The sequence below is a fragment of the Anas acuta genome, chromosome 2, assembly GCF_963932015.1.
Source record: "Anas acuta chromosome 2, bAnaAcu1.1, whole genome shotgun sequence".
In the NCBI taxonomy this organism is placed as follows: domain Eukaryota; kingdom Metazoa; phylum Chordata; class Aves; order Anseriformes; family Anatidae; genus Anas; species Anas acuta.
The window spans coordinates 135,842,860-135,864,280 of NC_088980.1; the positions used below are offsets into that span (position 1 = coordinate 135,842,860).

General features: G+C 37.3%; 1 protein-coding gene across 2 annotated transcripts in view; it reads right to left on the reverse strand.

The window, feature by feature from the left end:
- The window catches only part of STK3 (serine/threonine kinase 3), a 137,280-nt gene that overhangs the window by 51,346 nt on the left and 64,513 nt on the right, over positions 1 to 21,421 (reverse strand). For both annotated transcript variants that reach the window (XM_068672338.1, XM_068672340.1), the window contains exons 8-9: positions 20,015 to 20,140; positions 10,082 to 10,274 (exon numbers count right to left, since the gene is read on the reverse strand). In XM_068672338.1, coding sequence (XP_068528439.1) covers positions 10,082 to 10,274; positions 20,015 to 20,140 — 319 coding nt within the window. The remainder of the gene's footprint in view (positions 1 to 10,081; positions 10,275 to 20,014; positions 20,141 to 21,421) is intronic.

The following is a 21,421-nucleotide window of genomic DNA, read 5'->3' on the forward strand; positions in this document are numbered from 1 at the left end:
TGAGGATCGTTTGCATAAAAGCTCATAGCCGAAGAATGATAATTTTGTAGCAAGATACAATGTGGAGAAATGTTCAACACATTTCAGAGTTGCACACGAATAATATTAGAAGTTACTTCATGCGATATCTATTTGTTGTTATAGAAACTGAATAACACAAGGTGCTAAGCATCCCTTTGGGTGCTGAATGCCCTTAACTTTAAGGCCTGGTCCTCATACACATGGAGGAAAGCAACAAAGTTCCAGTAGTTTCACGCAAGGTATGACTTAAAAAGTTATTTAGAACTTGAGGGGAAAAAAAAACACTAAACATGCAAGGCATGTCTAAATGCTACTCCATCAAATTCACTGCCAGTTCAGGATTCTCAGTGTATTATGGGATCACACTCTACAGATGGCTGCAAAGCGCCCATCTCCATGGAGTGGAAATCCTGGGGGATTTTTGTCATCATTTGTGCAGCTGCAAGAGCTTTACGAATCAGATCAAGATCAGTGCAAACTCCCATTCTAATATCCTTTTCATGGAACTAAATTTTAAGAAAAATATCTACAACCCTGAATGCCTGAAATTTGCTTTTATTTCACAACAAGTTAATTACTAAAAAGAACAATAAATAAAATAAATGTTTTAATAGTTCTCCATAGCTGTCACCTCAGAGCCTGTATTCTGCATAGCATTATGCTTCATGAAACACACATTTTCTTACAGTGTAACACATCCCACAGAGAAATGAAATACATTTCTCCAAGTAAAATACGAAACAAGATGAGAAATATAAATAACCAGCTGAAAAAAAAATTGCAGGTAGGACTGCAATTATAAATATTTATAAAAAATTTCAATTATAAATATAATAAAAGAATTAGGATTTCTTATATAGAAACCACTTATTTTAAAAAGTGAAAGACACTGGAAATATCTTTTTGAGCCTGTTTCATGATCACTAGACCTTGCTATCTCCACATCTGGCCTTATGTTGGCTTTTCTTAATTCATTAGTTGTTTTATTATTATTATTATTCACCTCTTTCACCTCTTATTTCATCATCTATTCCTATGATGACCCTATTCTCTGTCCTGAGCTTTTTTTTTATTTGTTCTATTATTTCTGCCTGATTAATACATATATATATATATATTTTTTTTTAATTAAACCTTATTTCTGCACTACCCTCTTTTATAGCATGTTGATTAATTTATTCTTTTCCTTTGCTTTTTCTATATCATTCTGTAGAAGTACAATTTCTCCTGGGTTTTTGAATGTGTTTTTCTGCCTTTATCATTAATCTAAGTTTTACTGTACAGGCGTCCATTTGCTTCTCTTCTGCTTCATGACGATTCCCCCATTCATTCTGCCATACAGACCTTCTCTCATTTTTTAAAAACAGTTTTCCTTCCATTGTAGTCATATTTTCTAATCCCAGATCTTAATTATCTCATTGGTCTATCATTTATTTAATGACAACTGTTGACCATACAGAAATATTCAGGGAACTAAGCTCCAGGTTGAATTTAGCAGACCACACAGCAGATACCCTAGGCATTTCTTGATCACTTGAGTATGGAGCAGCAGAAGGGATGAAAAGGAAGCAGCAGCGATGCCACACAACGCAGAAATAAGCACGGAAGAGTGAAAACAGAAGAACTTATACTTCAACAAAGCATAAGTTCAGAAAACATATCCAAGAAAAGGTAGTAGTATGCAAGGGAAGGGGAGGGTAAAAACAGAACACGATGCATTGTTTTAATAATAAAATAATCTTTTTCATTATTATTTTTTATTTCTTGCTGATGACTGCACAAAACCCATGAAACTATTTGTATGAAAGAGATAGGACACCACGCTGATGACCTTTCACATCCATTTTTTTCTCCTGCTCAGACTGCTGCACTCAAGTTTAATCCTTGAGACATACATATAAACAAGATTAGCAATGTCTCTATAAGAAATGGTGAACTACCACTATGTTGCCCATTACAGGACAGTCTCCCTCCTCTCATGTAACAGAAAATACTAAATATTTCCAAGCATTACGTTTTAGAGCTAGTTATAACTATATTCCCTACCTATGCAACAGAAGAATGCCTACATATGTAAAACAAAAACAAAAACAAACAAAAAAAAAACCTCCAAATTCCTTGTTATCAAACGCATACTAAGGAAAGTGGGTCAAGCAGGATTAGAAAATTAAATTTCCCTGAAATTAACAAAGCATATTTAATTTACACTTTCAGGACTTGTTTTACTTGACAAAAAAGAATTTAGGACTTGCTTCTGATTCTACTTTAGTACTCAATTAGTTAACCTACTTAATGGAACAAAAGCTGCTTTCATCCACTGCAAATACAAAAACTCCCATGCAAAACCCAAAATATTACTCCTGAAAAATGAGGTGTTTCAAAGTTTGTTTGTTTTTTTTTTCCAGTGGGAGGAAAAAAATAGAAATTTATTTTAAGATTAAGGTTTTATTTTATTGTTACAAGTAATTCAAAGCAAGAAGTGACTCCTTTTGATGTGTAGCTAACCCAACCTGAACACATTTAGTTAGTATTTCATGGAAAATAGGACAGGTTGGCAGCTACTTGTTTAAAGACCCACCAAAGGCTCTTTTGTGTTGACTTTACAGAAGACTCAGATTCCTTATGCCACAGTAAAGCAACATAGGCTGTATACTGTGAAACACTTGCAAGTCATGGAATGCAGCAACTACCACGGACGCTGGAAAAATGTCTTCTACCTCTGTGATACCACTGATAGGAACACAATGAATGTGGCTGTCCCCAAAGACAGTATAATAAGATTTCCCCCAAAACATATGTTGGATAAAACAAATGTGGCAATGACTTATGTAACACAACACCAGCTCTGTTACCTTTTTTTCATAAAATACCGTAATTAAAAGAACTGTAACAGGGAAAATGAATTCTAAATAGACATTTCAAAATAAGAAAGAATACACATTCCGTTCTAATGCATATTTTGATCATATTCAATTTACATCATCTATAAATGATGATCTTCTAGGCCCCTTCCAATCTAAACCATTCTGTGATTCTATGATAAAGAAAAATGCCTTCGTAGTGATGCATTTCCAACAGTAAAATATTAGTGTTAAATTGATTTTAAATCCTTTTAGAAGTCCTTCAATAAACTTCTATTATTCCTTTCTATGAGGAAAATCTGTGCAAAGAGATTTGTACAGAATGTATAGGTAGAGCCTGAACTATTAAAAAACACAAAGTATTAAAGTACATGCTTATATTATCTATAAAATGTAGTTAAGAGGTTTTAGGGCAACAATAAAAAAATAAATCAGGTTGGAAGGAACGACAATATTATCACTATACCTCTGCACAACTGGACATTGAACAGCTCCTCTGGTCACCCTGTTCAAACACTGAGCTACCCTCATGAGGAAATAATTTATCTTGATATCAAGTTAGAACCTCTTTTGTTTCAATTTTTAATTTTCTGAATTATCCTGCCATGCACCAGCAAACAGCCCAACTTCACAACCTTCTCACAGATACTGAATGGCTGCTTTTAGGTCCCCTGAAGCCGACGTTCTCCAGCCCCAGCTATTTAGGTAATCCTACCCTGAACTCCTTCAATTCATGTTTTTTCAGTTTCAGGGAGTCAAAACTGGACACTATTCTAGATGTGGCCTCACAAGTGCTGAGCAAAGGACAACCACTTTGCTTGATACGCCGGCCCTGCTCTCATACAGCCCAGGTGCTCCTGGCCACCCACACTCCTCCAGTGCACTGCTGGTTCATGCCCACGAAGACCCCCAGGACCTTTTCAGCCAAGTTCCCCAGGCCGTAGCATTACTGGGGTTCTTCCTTCTCGGGTGCAGGACTTCGCCCTTGTCCTTGGTGAACTTCCTCAGGTTCCTTCCTTGGGTTCGCGTCAGTCCATTCTTCCAGCCTGTCTAGGTCTGTCTGGATAGCAACCCTGCCCTCACACACATCAACCACATCCTCGTTCTGGCATTCTGGGGGTGTTATCCCAACACAAAGGGGAGTTCGTCTACATTTTGCTAATGGAAGCCTCGAAGGTTTCCCCAGGTAAGGCCTCCCCTCACTCCATTACCACCAGGGCACTGGACCTCTTCTGCAGCTGTCAAGCTACAGAGCAAAGCTTTCCTCCTTTTGCCAAAAGCCACAATCTTCCTCCATCCTTCCCCATCCTGGGGATCCCCCTCTGCCGCTCAGCTGACTTACATTTTCAGCTGCTGCCCCTTCTGTGAAGTCAGGAGATGAGGCTCTCCTAGCTGCAGTGCTTCTGCGAAGCTCCTGTCAGTATCTTTATTTCCTCTGAATAAATTGCTTTGTCACTATGAGCGTGAGACAAAGTGGGCACATGTGAACCTCCTGAGCACAGTGCTGCACCTAGGTTGGGGCAATCCCTAGACATTAGGACAGACTTGAAGAACACATTGAGAGCGGCCCTGTGGAGAAGGACTTGGAGATTATGGTGGACAAAAAGCTTGACACGAGCCAGCTGTGCATGCTTGCAGCCCCCAAAGGCCAACTGCATCCTGGCTGCATCAAAGAGAAGTAGGCAGCAGGTCAAGGGAAGGGATTGTCCCCCTCTGCTCTGCCCTTGTGAGGCCTCACCTGGAGCGCTGCGTCCAGGTCTGGGGCCCCCAGCACAAGAAGGATGTGGGGCTGTTAGAGCGGGGTCCAGAGGAAGGCCAGAAAGTTGTTCAGAGGGCTGCAGCACCTCTCCTGTGAAGAAAGTCTGACAGAGCTGGGGCTGTTCAGCCTGGAGAAGAAAAGGCTTACAGGGGTGACCTTATTGCTGTTTTTCAATACTTAAAGGAGGCTTATAAAAAAGATGGGGAGGAACTTTTTGCTCAGTCAATGACAGGATAAAGACGAATGGTTTTAAACTAAAAGAGGGGAGATTTAGATTAAATATTAGGCACAGGCTGCCCAGAGAAGCTGTGGATGCCCCATCCCTGGAGGTGCTCAAGGCCAGGCTGGATGGGGCTTTGGGCAACCTGGGCTGGTGGGAGGTGTCCCTGCCCATGGCAGGGGGCTGGGACTGGGTGTGCTTTAAGGTCCCTTCCAACCCGAGCCGTTGCATGGTTCAGCCATATTTTAAACAGGTTACATCTGCATTTCATGAGCAGGCCAGTTCTGCCAGTACGTATCAGGCACGTTTTATGAATGCCCATTAGGCAACCACCTCAGAGGCTTCAGGGTCAGTCCGCAGTTTCTGAATCACGAGGAAGTATCAGCAGAAATTTGACCGCCATTTACTTAGGCCAGAGCAGGCGGAAACCTACCAGAGGACTAAGAAACGTATCTAGGAAATGTTTGACTACAGATATCTGCCTAATAAAGTAGCTACTGATTATTGATTTTGCAGTTGTCGTATCAGTATGACTTACACACCCATGGCTTTATTCAAACCCAGGCCTCATTCAGTGTTTGGGGCAGATATGCAAGAGGCAAAAATGAAAGTATAGAACTTTATTATACTACTGAAAACTCTGTTATACAAGATTTTTGTTTCATAATATACCTATTTATCAGAAATAATTGCAATTTGCATTTAAGTGGAAAATTCTGATATTTTTCAACCAGAGGAAACATTCAAATTTTGAGGAGTCTGTGAACTCAACTTTAGAGGCTTTTTACAGAAAAAGTTTCCTGCACAAAGTATTTCTTTGCTTCCTGAGAATGAGACTTGTAAAACTAGTTTAACAATTTTTTTTATATTTTTCCAAAAATATAATATGAAAATTCAATGACACTACTGTCATAAACTCATTACTCTGTTCCAGCTGAGGCATGCTTTATTTCTGCAAAACAAATAAATCCATGTTAAGGCAGTATTTTGCAACAGCTCTTGAACCAGAACTGCCAACACTATTTTTCTTTAAAAAAAAAAAACACAAAAAAAACATTTGTAAAACATACTCCTACTTGTGACATAAATGTACGACTTGATCACCAGTCACAAGCAAGGTCTCAAGTCTTGGAAAAGGCTTGGGAACACCTACCGTACATCCTTTCTGTACAATCAGGGGGAAAACATTAGTACACCTGCACGTGGCATCGAGCAAACTGTCTTAACATGAGCACAGTAAGCATGCTTAAACAGAACTACATCAATGAAATACCAATGCCCAGGCTAAAGCACTGCTGAAACCAGCCCATAATTAAGTTTCCTTGCTGAGTTCCTATAAATTCATAATTACACTATTCAAACTAAGACATCCTAATTGCCAAAAAGGGAAGACAATTTTAAAGAATTGTTTTAAATTACAAGAGAGATGTAAAATCCAAAGAACCCTGTGTCTGAGTCTCTTTTACAGAAGCAATGTAGTCTCAAGAGATAGCAAGCTAAGTGCTGAAGAGATCATTAGAGAAGTATTGTCTGAATTAGGTTGCTGGGTAATTTTAAAAGCCATTTATGTGAACATTTAGGAAACCAACATGGAATAATTAACAGTGCTACAGGAAAAAAGTCACACCTTACTAACTTCTATTAGCACAGCTATTCTATTCTATTACAATAGTAATGCACAAGGGGTATATACTGACATTGGATGACTGGATTTTCTCAGTGATAAATTTTTGCATTACAGAACATAGCATGCATTACAAACCAGCACCATAAATGGAGCATTCATTCATTCTTATAAATTATGAAAGAAATGCATAAACAGTAAACCTCCCCAATTCAGAAATGACTTCCAAAGAAACCTTGATTGAAAAGAACAATCTCTGAGACTCGTTTACGGAATGTATGAATTCAGTGACAGCATGTAATGAAGAGGACCATAAGGAACTTGTCCATAAACACGAAAATGGCTTTCAAATTCTGAGGTATCAGTTTCATTACAGCACTTTTTTTTTCTCCAGATACAAAGCACTGATAAAGAGTATTCCATTTATTTTTATGATCAACAAGAGGGGAAAATATCACAGAATGTACAAAAACTAATGGACACCAAGATCAGTAATACTTGTTTGATTAGAAAAGGTATCTAAGTAGATCTTATTTAAAGGGTTGTATCCAGAGCAAGAAAATTGAATGTCCTGAGAATACTGGTATCAAGTTAAGGGTCTGAAAAATAAATCTCATCCTCAAAGGAAAAAATACAATGAAATCAAAAACTACACTGCAAAATGTTTACTTCACTCAAGCAAAGCTAGCTATTTATTCTGCCCTTCTTTCACCTCTTCTTAACATTGATCATCAACTTTTTTGCCCCATCCCATAAACATATGTGTCCAGCAAGCTAACACTCGGAAGTGTTAGCTGAAGGCTAAGTAAGTGTAGGCTTCTTGCTGAAGTCTATAGGTTGCACATGTGCCTGGTCCATGCCAAGTCTGTTACAGGACCTAGGTCATAGGTTGTTACGAAAAAAATTTCTTTATCTTTTGAGTTGAAAGTCCAGCTGTGGGACCTTCCTAAGAAGTATGCATTTCAGAGCTACCCAAGCCCTCACCTCCTCGTACAGAGGACACTGACTGAACTCTGTCCTCCCACCTATGTGTGCTCTGCATTTTCTTCCCTCCTGTTACATACCGCAGAATCTCTGCTCAGAGCATGTACAGGCATACTAAGCAAGAAAGCACAAATGTGGTTTATTGCTGGGCTGTGTATGGTTTGTAGGGTTGGGATGACAGCCCTCTTTGTTCCAAATCCCAGTTTTATTTGGGCACAATTCACTATTTGTGAAAAAAAAAATATATAGATGGTTTTAATTATTTTCTGTCATGGCTCCCAGAGGCCTCTAAGTATGGGCACTTATAAATAAAAACTTATTATTGTTTCTTATTTTGTCCTTGAGCAGGGAAACAAAAGGCAGAGGGAAACAAATGTGAAACTAAACAAGAGCATTACAAAAATGTTTGTCATAAATATTTTGTGTCTCTAGGAAGGAAATAAAAGCCCTCTTCCCTAGTTAACTAAGCTTATTTCTCCATACTGCTTGCAAGTGTTATTCAGAAGTAGCAGAGAGCACTTTTAAGCTACCTGGTTAAGCTATCTGATTTACTATCAAGTCATGCAAACATGCAGGAAGTGCCCATCTTGCCTATACAGGTTGGAAAAAGCAACCTGTCTCTAAAATCTTGTCTCTTTCAAGCAGAAAGGAGCACAAATCTGCATCTGCCTCTGAAGGAGACCAACGATTTGTACATCCATTCCTGGCGACATTTATTTAGGACACCTGCTAGTGCTCCTGCTTAACCCCTAGCACATGAATCACAAAACCAGAGGAAGAACAGCTAAAGTAAATGTATATTTTAAGTAAAAATACATGTATATAAAACTTTCATTTTCAGCTGAGAGATGTGGAGGCCCCATTCTTGAATTAGCTCTAACTTTTAAGCAGTGAGCACCTAATGCATAACACAGTAAAGTTCACTGCGCAAATGCAGGAACACAAACTTGTCCCCTGGCAGTCAAATGAAACCATCACTGCTATCAGGCTGCTTCCAGGGTGCTGGCTTTCCTTTGCTGGGGTTACAGGTGTCAAGACAGTCAGCTATGGGGGGAGGAAGCCTGCCGTCCCAGGGACTGCATTCTTCTGTCCGATAAGAGGGAAGAACAGCTTTAACAACCACACTGACAAAACGCCAAGGTATAGAAAGGTAATTCCTTATTACAGATTGCTACCGGAATCAATTCAAACTGAAAGTGACAGTACTTTAAAAAAAAAAAAAAAGAAAAAACAGTGTCTTCAGCAACATAAGAAACAAACATAAGAGATTTCAGTGCAGATGTAAGGAAACTTTTTTGATCAGTTTGGTATAACTTCCACCACAAGAATTATTTTATTATCCTTTACTCTAAATTTGCTTGTAGTATATTTTCAGGGCTTTTTGCATCACTAATCTTTTCCTTAACTTGTTGAAATGTGTTAGTTTAAGATCACTTTTTCTAACCTTCCATTTTCCTCTCAAGTTTAATAGGCAAACACTGTTTCAGCATGAAAACAAATTAAAGCATGTACAGAGTGCTTTCATGATGTGAATCATCCTACTTAAACTAATCACTAATCAAGAGGTATGTTTATTGCTAAGAACGCTAAAAAAAAAGGAAAAATATAAATCAACAAATCACCCTTTCCTGCCCATTTGCTGAATAGACTGAACCAAAAAGAAAACAGACCTGATTTGCACTTGGAACCCATCTTTCCAGTCAAATTGCAGCAGGTGTATACATGCAAACAGAAATGCAACCTTATAGTTGCATTCAGCAAACGTATTTAAATAACAGCCTGGAATTACACCTTACATGGTGCCTCACGGAATCAGGCACCTAGAGTTAGACTCACCTATTGATGCTGCCCATTCAAAGAAATAATTCTGTTTAATTGAGTGGGCCTAATTCTGCAGCAATCTTCAGCCAAACAATGAACACATCAAAAAGTAAACATGTAAATTTGCTGTTTAACAAATACACATTATGCATATCTCAGTGTAATTTATAATTTTATACCTTGAAACTTTTTTCCTCGTTGTTATATAATCAGTTATGCTGTTGAAGTCAATTTAGATTTTATTTAGATTTTGTAATTTTTTGATCATTCCTTTAAATCAAGCATTACTGAAATAAATTTCCACTAACATTCAAATAATAATGCTCTCTTCCAAGAGAAAAATCTGCTAGCTAATCACGAAAAACAAAAAAACTTTGCAGCAAGATCTGCAGTGATTGCTGCACCCATAGAGAGTCATGACGAGTTCCCATGAACACTGACACCGAAGCAGCAGCTTCCCACACAATCACACCATTTCACTTTAGCTCCAAGGAACTGGTGCAAATGCATGTGGGACAGGAGGCAAAAAGCAAGAGGCAAGTAATAGAAAGGAGAATTCATGAAAGGCTAATTTCAGAGTCCTCCAGAGAGGCTTGCAAAGCACCAAAACTAGGTTTATACTTTGAATCTCCTACTATAGCAGTGCCAAATACCCCTCTTTCCAATTTTTAACCACAGAATTTGACACATAAAGGACACTGATGACACAACATTCTCATGCTGGATGAGAAAACATTTATTATTAATAGGATTAATTATTAATAGAAAAGGGAAGTAAAAGAACAACATACTTTTCATGGTCCCATCTTCCTCTTCATCATCATCGCTATTTATTACCATGGTCCCCAAGTCTGACTCTAACATGGTACTGTTGTGTTCAATCATCGTCTGAGCACCTTCACTCATCGTGCTTGTAGCCCTCATGGTACCAGCACTCTCTGAACTCGTCTTCACCATGGTGTGCGAGTCCAGCTCATCTTCATCCTAGCAAGAAAAGTTTGGCATAATTCAGCAGAGCATTCCAAAAAAAGTTAAGCAGCAATCTGGATGCTTATTCACTGTTTTTTGTATCTTCACATGACCTAGTTGTACTGCTAGACTTTGAGACTTAAAAATATTTCACAAAACATAAAATAAAAAAAAATACATAAAGGAAGAATTCAAAACTTTCTTCTTTCTGCCAGACGTATGGCAGGATGGATTTACCAGAAGTGTGTCCCACACACCCACTTTCCATCAGCACCCAGCTTTGAACATCTCACTGGTTTTCAAGACCCCATATACTTCTTTGGGATCCAAGATCAGTACCACATGTCTTAGAAGGTGATTTGGTTGTTTTGTAGCAGACCATCACCAAGGATTTGTGCTGATCACCCCTAAATAAATACTATGCCCTGCATCTTACATCACACAGCACCCAGATGACAGTTCAAACAAGTATTAAACAACCTTCTGAAAGTTTTGGAAGTCCACCCCAGGAATGGAAAAATCAGCTTGGCTTACTTCAAGTATTAGTTTTCTTTTAAATAACACTTTCAAAAGAGCAAGCAAAACCATTATACAGTGTAGGAAAATGTCTATGAAGCTCATACTTAATAACCAAGGGTAGGAGTGAGGGAAGAGCTAACATTATGAAGAGGTAAAATAGTATTTTGGATCAATGACAGTAATGTGCCAGGAACATAAAACAGAGAAATAATGACAATACAGTTAATGAATTATAAAATTTATATGGAATACTAATATTTGAAAACACTACTGGGAAATTCCAGTCAAACTTCTGAAGTTTGATTTTGAGGGTATGCATGACAGTACAGGATTTCAGGAATAACGTGGTGGGCTATTTTCTACAAGTAAATTTTATTACTCAACAACAAAAGTAATAAAAACAACTTAGTAAGTGTTCTCATAATTAATAGGGCAAGAAATAATATCCCTCTTCATGAAGACATTGTATGCCTTTTTTTTTTTTTTTTTCCTGCATAAATGCTACTTTCATTGATTTTATAACCTTCCTAGACAAGGCAAAAAAAACATCTGTATGTGCATGAATTCCCTCTGCTATGGCAAAATTTAATTTGCATTCTAAACAAACTCTATCCCTGATTAGCAAATTATTCTAACTACACAGCTCATCTTGAAAAAATATCATCTAACACTTTATTATTTGCCAGTTACAAATAACATGCTCATTGCTATATGTAATGTTGAAACACGTCTTGCTTCGTCTAATTCTATGAATAATTCTATTATAATTCCTTGATTGTAAATAATTCTGTGAATTTCTAATAGTGAAAATTGTTTCACTAATTTTCCCTTTTGCTTACATCTTTCTATTGCTTTATATATTTAACGTTTTAACTATGAAGTGACCTGCACAAACAAAAAAGAATCCCAGTCCCCAAACCCTTCAGTTCTGGAACTTGCTGTTTCTTACTGAACTAGTTCCTTTCCTTTCCTGGTATTCTCTAACATAGCAGGGATTTGCCTGCAGTACAGATGTAATCTGAAGAGCCAGCTATGTTACATGAGTGCTTGTTTCGCCAATCGCTGGTCAGAGCAAATCCAGAGAGCTGCAGTTAGCAGCAATACCAACAGACCAGCTCCTGAAAAGAACCCTGCTACGTCTCAACCCCGAGACACAAAAATAGAGCTAATTTCAATTCAGAGAGTCTAGCTGACTGCATAACATACTGAAACCGGGATACAGATCTAAATCTGTGAATAAAATTTCAAATGTCAGAAGAATCATCCTTTTCCAGATTATAATTTCTAAAAATATTAATTCATTTGCATTTTTTAAGCTGCATTCTAAAACACTCTTTTTAGCACCCTACCTTAAAAAAGTATGATATTCCCAAAGATAGAGATAGTTTACAGATACAGCACTAGAGGACTGTGCCCTTAAATAAATAAGGATATTTTAGTAGTGCTCCTCCTGGTGGCAACTTTCATTTTCTTTACTACTTTTATTTTTCCTGAACATTCTTGCTGACCCCGCTGGTTTCTGTAAGTTATATTTTACCTCTCCTGAGAAGTACTTTCCTTGGAAAATGAAGTCCTTTCATCCAATATTCTCTTTTTTTTCTGTTGCATTTTAAAAGTGCCAAAGGTAAGTGTTTATGAGTGTTTTTCAGTACAGCACTACAGCGCCTAACTTAGTCATGACATCCTGCTGCTTCTCCTACTGAAGGCTACAAATGAAGCATCTCTAACATACAGGCAAATTCCTGAGTTTAAAACACAGTAGCATCTGATTTACAGGTTTGCTTGACTAGTATTAACATCCGCATGCTAAACTAACTGAAGTTGAAAGCAGAAATGAAAAAATATTTTCCTTAAGTTTCAATTCGTTACAAGTGGGGGAAAAAAAGTGATGGCCAGCAATATGATCAAATGTGAAACGGATTCATAAGTGAACCAGTTTCATATCTTCCGCTTCATTAAAAATACTGAGTTTTTAGTTCTTGGGTCAAATCAAGTATCTGATTTTTTTCAAAGAACAGCATTTTATTTTCCAATCCAAGAGTGACAAAAGTCGTTGTCTTACTATTATCTCTCAGCAGAGAACAGTTATCATCCAGTATCTAAAAGACTGGGGACCACAGAAGCCAACCTCAGTGCTAACAGAGTAATTGCCCCAAAAACGGAAGCACACAACAATTTTGATCAGCGGCGTTTTCTCTAGATCAGGAATGAAATACCAAAAGAGAGCAATATCAAGTTTTTTCAGGGCCTGTGCCTACAAAAAAGTAATCAATTTTGTGGAGTAAGCCCAGTTGCTTCCAGATTTGTCATCCCAGTATTTCTCACAAACATGAGATTTAGCTAATACTGCAGAAGAGCAGAGTGGACCTGAAAAAGTAACAGGATATTTTTTTTAATATAAAATTATGTAAGTGAATGTTTATATGACAGATGAAAGTGATTCCTTGAACAAATTATGATTCATACTTGAGAGTTCATAAATATTGATGTAAAACTTCTGATCTGTTATTAAAACAGGTAAACTCCCTGATTAAATAAAAAACAAATATAATAGCAATTTTAACGAGGAAGGAATATAAGGTCTTAAAGCTGAAGTGTCATGTTCTCATACTGTTTACAAAAACAGATCCAAAAATCAAGTAATAGAAACAGCTAGCTATGGTTTTAAACTGTCTGCCATTCTCTTGTGTACAAGTGACAAGCATCAAACTTTTATTTCTAATTTGCCAGTATACAGCAACTGGAAGTGTGCACAAGCAAGACAGCTAACATCTCTTGAGATGCTAACGAGATTACAATCAGCCACAGAAACTCCAAACAACATTATATCCTAAAGAAACAATAAGTAAAAGATTGCCAATATCCTGCAACCTTATGGGACTAATTCTTTGGATCTCCTTATCTACCATAGTAAGTTAGAAGATTAACAAAGCAAACCCTTAAAGCACAAAAACATAATCAGGGAGACTCGATTACCAGGAGAGTGAATTCAAGAACAATTCAGTAGCAATGTGCAAGACTCTAAAAATATGCTTCTTACATAGAAGATAGCATCAACACACAAGAAAAGTATTCTTAGGAAAGCTGAGCTTACATATCACACGTAAACCTACATTAGAATATAATCAAGTGAGAAGTGATGAAGATTCGTGGATTGTTTCCTGCTGTGTTTTAAGATTCATAGGAAAAAAAAAAGGGGTTGAAGACTAGTTTAAAAAAAAAACAAAACACAAGGAAATACAGCAGCTTGCCTTTGAAATCTCTTTAACAGTGGTTTGTGTGAATAAAAAAACACTAGATGGCACCAAAGACAGCGACTAGACTGCAATGCATTAAAGGAAGATTTACATGCTGGCAAAATTTAGTATCCTGTAAAATAATTTCATTTACTATTAACACCTCATCATCACCCTTGAAAAACGTGGCTGTAGTCACAGTTATCTTTTTGTAAAAGCACTATAGTAGCTACATAAACACATACTACAGTTTGGGCATGAACAAGGATTTTTAAAAGTTCCTAACACCTATAAAGCCCAACTACAACCTGACTACATGCTTAATGCTGAGCACACACTGAAGTTTAAACACATCAGCAAAAACACAAAGACTTGATTTGCAGCACACGCTCAAATCCCAGCAAATTCCAAGAGACCTATACCTTCAGACTAAATTTACTCATGAAAACAACATTTAAACTTATTTTCTACATACTTTTAACCGATAAACCTAGTGACAATGACTTGTTGCTTACACCTACCATAATTTTTAGTCATCCTTTTGGCTCTAAATTGCTGAGGACTTGAGCAATATGCTCCTGAAAAGCTGTTGGTACCCCTCAGATAGGTATATTCCAAGGGACAAAACAACCGCTAGGTATTTCTTACTTAATTTCAGGACACCTAGAGGACTGTAGTCAAGATCAATTGCTATATATAACACGTCCTTTGACTTAAGACGAAAAATGCTATGAGAACAAAGTTTTAACACTGTATTTGTCCTGCAAAGCTACACAGACGCATTAAAGTAAATATAAAAACCTCTAAAAATACAGTCTGGTGTATCAGATTTAAAATACAGAATAACTTAAATGACTCAGTAGTCTTTTAGAGAATGATTTAAAGACTATAAACATATAAAAAGGATATAAACATATAAAGGAACAACAATTATTTCCTAAGGTCTCAAAAGGGAGATGTTTCATAACTAATATATGATTAATCAGAAGAACTTTTGAATGAATAAGCCTTAACATAGGAATAACTGATAACTGGCAGTTGTCTAAGTTACAGGTAGTTGCCAGCTGATAATTGCCTAAGAAAAAAGCAAAAATGGCTTACTGGAGCAGTAATTATTTGAGTACCCTAAAATAATTAAACATTCCTCACATAATAGAGACATTAAAATGCAAAAGAAAACATACAGGAAGAGCTGCTTAATAGCTCATTCCTTTAAAGATCCACAGAAATAAATATTTAGACGTGTTTCCTGTGGGCTGCCAGGCAACAAGTGGGTTTGCATTCCCACATCACAGCTGCCCAACCTCAGAACCAAACCTGCATCACACTTCAAAAAACGCACAGGAGAAGAGCTTGGTCATGTTTAGCAATGCCTAAACTAACATTTAAACTTTGATATTGGGATTAACCTTCTGTAGAATACACCACTTGCAATTTTTGCTTAATTAAAAAAATCTGTACAATTACCTCAGCACCTATCAAAACATGTCAGTTTGTCAGAAAGCATTCTCATCACTCAAGCAGCTCTTGTAACAGGCATAAAGACCATTCAGAGCATGCTATTTTTAATGATATTATATATCTCTGGGAGGATATAGACATAAAGACTGTATTTACACACAGCCATTTATTTACGGCTGTATACTACAAAGTTTTGAAGAGCAAAAACTATTTTCATTATGATTGACAACTTCCTGTACTACAAAGCATTCACAGCAAGTGGTAAAGCCAAGACGTAGAAAGTGGTTTTAGTGATGTGAATCTTCCTCGTTTGAAGGATAACAAACTGAATTGATCCTGAAAATTAAGTACTTCATTGTGAAACCATAAATCGTAAAGGTTGGAAGAGATCTCCGAAATCACCTGGTCCAACCATCCCCCTACCACCAATGTCACCCACTGACCCATGTCTCCAAGCACCACGTCCAACCTTTCCTTGAACACCCACAGGGAAATTCTTCAAAATCACCTATTCCTTCTCATTCCACTTTTCATTATCTATGTCCCTTATAACTCGGGTGTCCATTACAATACATACATAACTAAGAGGGATTAAATATCCATGCACGTATGCAAATACAGTTGCCAGGGCTAAATCCTGTTTCCTCACTAAAAGAACATCACACTGCAAGTATTTTACACCTTCCTTCCTGAGGGGTCCCAACACCTGTACCAGTGAGCAATTAGCACGACTGCTCGAGCTTCGCATAGGAAATTCTTGGGGTTTAAGAGCAATAAATTCAAGCCCCAGATAGGTTAACTCAAACCATTCTTTTTCAACAGTGTATGGACTCGAGTCACTGCCCATGAGAGACCTTTAACACCCATAGACTGTCTGCTTACCATTAACACCAATACTTGCCTTGCTGCTAGGTGTTACTACACGCACGTTTCTCAGGCCTGAGTCTGCCTTAGCACCTCCAGGTTAGGCCTTGACAGCCCTATCACTGGGACAAATCCACTTTTAAGGTACTGTTTTGCAGAATTTATGTGCTAGGTGGCTGCTACCTTCCAACTGAAAAGTGATTCCGATTCCACGTACAATCTGAACATGTGTAGATACTAAAAGATGAAGAAATGGACTTGTAACTTCCCATCACTACACGAAGTGTGCCATCAGGGCACGTTGGCTAACCAAAACGTATACTATCATTTCAGATGCTTGATCATGCAAAGAGCACCCAAGTCTACCTGTATTTTTCAGGATTGCGGTTTCCTAAAACCACCTGCAGCCTCATTCGTTGATATCTACCTAATAAGCTTTAAAAACTAAAATCTGCACTGTCCAGAATTTCACTTGATTAGGGTCTCACACCTACATGGTGCTCCAGTCTTCCAACATGCATCGTGTTGCATTGTGAACACATGAATAACACACATTCAGGAAAACACTGTATAGACAACTCCAGTTAAATAAAAAAATGTAATAGCTTGTCCCACTGTTCAGCACAATCTCTTATTTTTGTGCTTTCAGCTGTTCAGAATCTTTAACAAGTGCAACTGAAGATGTTGGTGTCATCTCTCAAATCCATCTGGAATTTCTGACAATGTATTGCACTAAAACTCAGTAGCAAGATTTGGGAAGTCAGTGTCACAACTGAGTGATTATTAAAACCACTTTTTAACAAGATGAGTCATGCATTGTGACAGTATGAAAACTATTTGCAGGTCACTGCCTAACATGGACTTTCAACAAACTGTATTTGTCAATAAAGAAATCCCTCCTCCTTACCTCACCATCAGTAATCTTCATTTTACTCACCTCTAACTTCACTTTTTCTATGAAATTAAGTATTTCCAAACTTTTTTCACCCAAGGCTCACCAAACATTGCTAAATGAATATAGACATATGTTTACTGATAGCAAAGATCATGCCTACTAACAAATATCATATTAACAATTTTAACAAAAATAAAATTACGTACTAATCACAGCTTTACAATCCTTATCACAGATTTTTAGAACCACAAAACCATATGAAGACATAAGGAATGCAACTCTCTACAGCACAGAAGAGCATAAACCACAATATTTAACAAAACAGGATTAAAAACTCTTTTAACTATTTTTTTGGTAAATGCAAACTTTTGAAGAACTATTCAATATAAATCTTACAGCAAAAATACCTGGACACCCTTCCATTTATTACATGGTACTTCTGCTGTAGTAAATAGCTTATGGTAGCTTTTAGGTTTCCTTTCATAAATCTAATGGAGCTAAAGAGGAAAAAAGGCACAGAACCTCTCCAGAACAGCTACCACCCAGAAATAATGAAATTTATTTATCCATCAACATGGGGGGAGGGGGGAATTTTCACATTGACAAGTGTCATTTCCCACTCTGCCAGCAGCACAAGCTACTACGTCCTTTGTTCACTCCACTTAACTATGATATCTTCTTGTTACATTTTCATGTGGTCTTCCTACATCTGAAACATTCCCCGAGCTCAAAGGAGATCTGTTCCTTCCCCACTGAAGTTTACAAAAATGACACAGACTAACTCCAAAAGAAAATCCGTTTTATCTACCACAAGCAATGTTGGTTTTTGCTGGAAAATTACACAGTAAAGCTCACAACCACACTACCCTGGTAATGCAAACACATCCTATGAATTACAATAGCTTCAAAAGCATACAAAGGTCTGTAATAAACATAAGGTAGCCTCATTTACCTTAGCCCACAATGAATTTGACTTCAGACTATTTGTGTAGCTTAGTCTACTGCTGTACTTCTCCACTTCTGTGTTTCATTATCATAAAGTCATACTTCAGTTCTAATTTTCCAACTGCCTTCCTTTTCTGAGCTGATGAGGCTCATTAAGACTTCTTTGTGGCCTTCTCCCGTTCTGTTATTTCATTCTCTCCTCAGAAGTCAACTCCACCTCAAATTGGTCTCTTCCATGACTCACTTAACGACTGAGCTAACAAATTAAAGGTGAATGCCTTTATCTTTTCCTCAAGTCCCCTGCTACTACTGGCAGGATTGACTCCAGCCCTCTGTGAGACTGCCATTATTGTTCTTTACAACTCTTCTATGGCATGATCCTGAAAAAGATGGAGCAAAGAAAGCTAACACCAGAGCTTCCCATGCTGACTCATCTGCATCTCCTCTGTCTGTGCCTCCCAAACCACAGAAGTACATGGGAAAATTCCGATCTAGTGCAACGTAACAGAGGCAACAGACTCCTGCTCAACCCCTATATTTGAGGTTTCCTTATACTAAACCTTGGGGTTAATCAATAAAGCATCAACAATGCCCAAACATTTGAGGTCTACAATTCATAAGGCAATAGTACTGAGGAAAGCATGCTAGTAATGACACTAACTTTTAACATCTGTAATAATCAGTCTCTTCAGATGTCAACTATTCTATATATTAAGCAATGAACATCAGCACTGCATGTCAAGTCACACATCTCACAAGTAGCATTTCCTAACGTAGAAAAATAATCCCCAACCTTCCCTGGTTGATTTATTGCTAAGCAAATACTATCCAGGGTAAACCAACTTTAAAAAAGACAAGCTATATATATTTTCTTAGAATATACCCTTAGAACAACCAGACATCCAGCAAACCAAAGCTCATACTGTAAATTAGGATACAAAATACTGCACGGTATTTGTTTTAAAAGTATTCCCACATATAGATGACCACCTAACACCCCTTAATACATAAAGTTTCTGTGTGATTTGGGATAGGGCAGAGTGCATCGCTGCCCTGCTCTCTTTTGTTTACTCAAAGCTGTAAGATTTCTACTGACATTCCAGTCTCCATCTTTCCTCTGTGTTATTCCTCAATGACCTTGGCTCTCATTGTGCGTGTGGCAATAGGCTTCTTTGAAGCACATAGCGCTGCATTGCACAAGACTGCCCTAAAATAAATCATGTAGGGAGAGAAATAATGCTAGGAACACTGACTTATTGCCAATGCTGCCATATAATTACAAATACAACCTATTTATCACATGACCTGCTTCTCACCTCAAACATATGCTAACAACAACATCTGAGGAATAAAATGTTTTTGCCATTTTCACTTTATAGGCACAACTTGATTTAAACTGTATCGTAATAACTATTTATTGTGCTTCATAGATAACTATTTTGTGTATTAGATGTCACAAAAAAGCTAAGTAGTCTGAACTTCTGAAAATTATAGCATTTTCTGAAAAGCCCATGTGTGAATATGGGAGTCCAACAGTATTTATTTTTTTAATGTTAGTCTGAACAGCTGAAGTTGACATGGTTTCTTTTCCCACCTCCTAAAACTTACTAGGGCACCACATGAAATAGTGCTGAAAGGTGGCTCATACAGCATTACTCACAGAAGCATTATTCATTATGAATAAGAGTAGAACACTCAGACCTCACAGGCTAAAGAACTGGTAGAAACAGTAAAGAAAAGTATTTGAACATATAAGGACAAGAAGCAGGCAAAAAAGAACAGTAATTTATCTATCAAATATGGATAGTTCTAGGGGAAGGAAAAAAATCACTGACCGAGTTTTCCTCTTCCTCTTCTAGTTCCCTCTGTTGCTCCTCATGTCGTTTTGCCTTTATCTCCATAGCTTCAGTGATCAGGTCTCTTAAAATTGAAACAGGCTTTGCATTCTTTATAAACGTGTGCTAAACAAAAAAAAAAAAAAAGAAAATTATATAACATCATTACAATAGATAGGGTTCAGATTTAACTACACGTATTATTCAACACCACAGACTTCAGTGATAAATGTGTGATAAACTTCACATCACACAGTAATTAAAATCTGCACTAACACAACTTGTGATAACTTTTAGCTGCTTCCTAAGATTTTACTTTTACTTACCTTATATTTAAAAAAAAAAAAGAGAGAGAAAAATCAGCAAGCCTTGGGAAATGTAATCATAAAACAACTGCTTTATAGTTAAGGACATAATTGTCCAAAGGAAACGTGCATTAAGTAGTAAATAAATAGAGTGGTGATTGTCTGACATAGAAAAACAAACTTTTTCAGATATTCAGTTACAGCATTTAATTAATCTTAACAAGCTGACAGCATAAATTAGTGGCTGTAAGCAGAGCAACTGTGGCTGTTGCTTACTTCAACAAACCTGTACTTTAATATGTCATAAAACATTTCTTCATCTAGGATGCTGAAACATGGAACAAGCAAAACAAAATACATTACTTCTAGCAGGAAGATTAATTCTAATTCAAGGCCATTTAAAGCATCAGTTCCTCCTTTAAGACAACCTGTGGACAATACCATTTACATTCATTTTACTCTCTAGTAAACACCTGCTGTTAGTAAAATCCTGGTTTTGTATCATCATATGAAAACATGATCAAGGCAAAAAGGAGCTCTCAGAGCTTCAGAAATGTAATGTTAAACATTAAAAAATTGTTCCATTAAGAACATAACTGACGAATCCAGTCGTCCTGTACCTATTTACCTATCTTCTCCTTTGATATAGTAATCCAATTACCCTCCTTTTTCCTCCGTGACCTTGCCCCACAAGCAGTACTTTTGTTCCTGGTCGTGTCCCTTAAACACACCCACAGCACCTCCGGCTCCATCACGCACACTCCACGTTCCAGCTGGGGAAGAAGCAACACCTACCCGTGATGAACACAGTACTTGGTTCACTGGCCAGTAAGTATTTGGAAAGAGTAACACTGATGCTTTTTTATTACTTGTGAGCACTAATGCAAGTCTCTTTTATCCAGATGCCAGCCATCAGTTAACCATGTGAATTTCTAATCTTTAAGGTCTCAAATACTGATTCAGTCATCATACTAAAAATCACAAAGCTCCAATTTTTACTGTCCTTCCACTCTACGTGGTGTTCTTAGGGTATGAAATATAAAATACTTCATACTATGACTTATAAATTTAGTGATTTATTACTGGAAACTAGCTTGAAAAC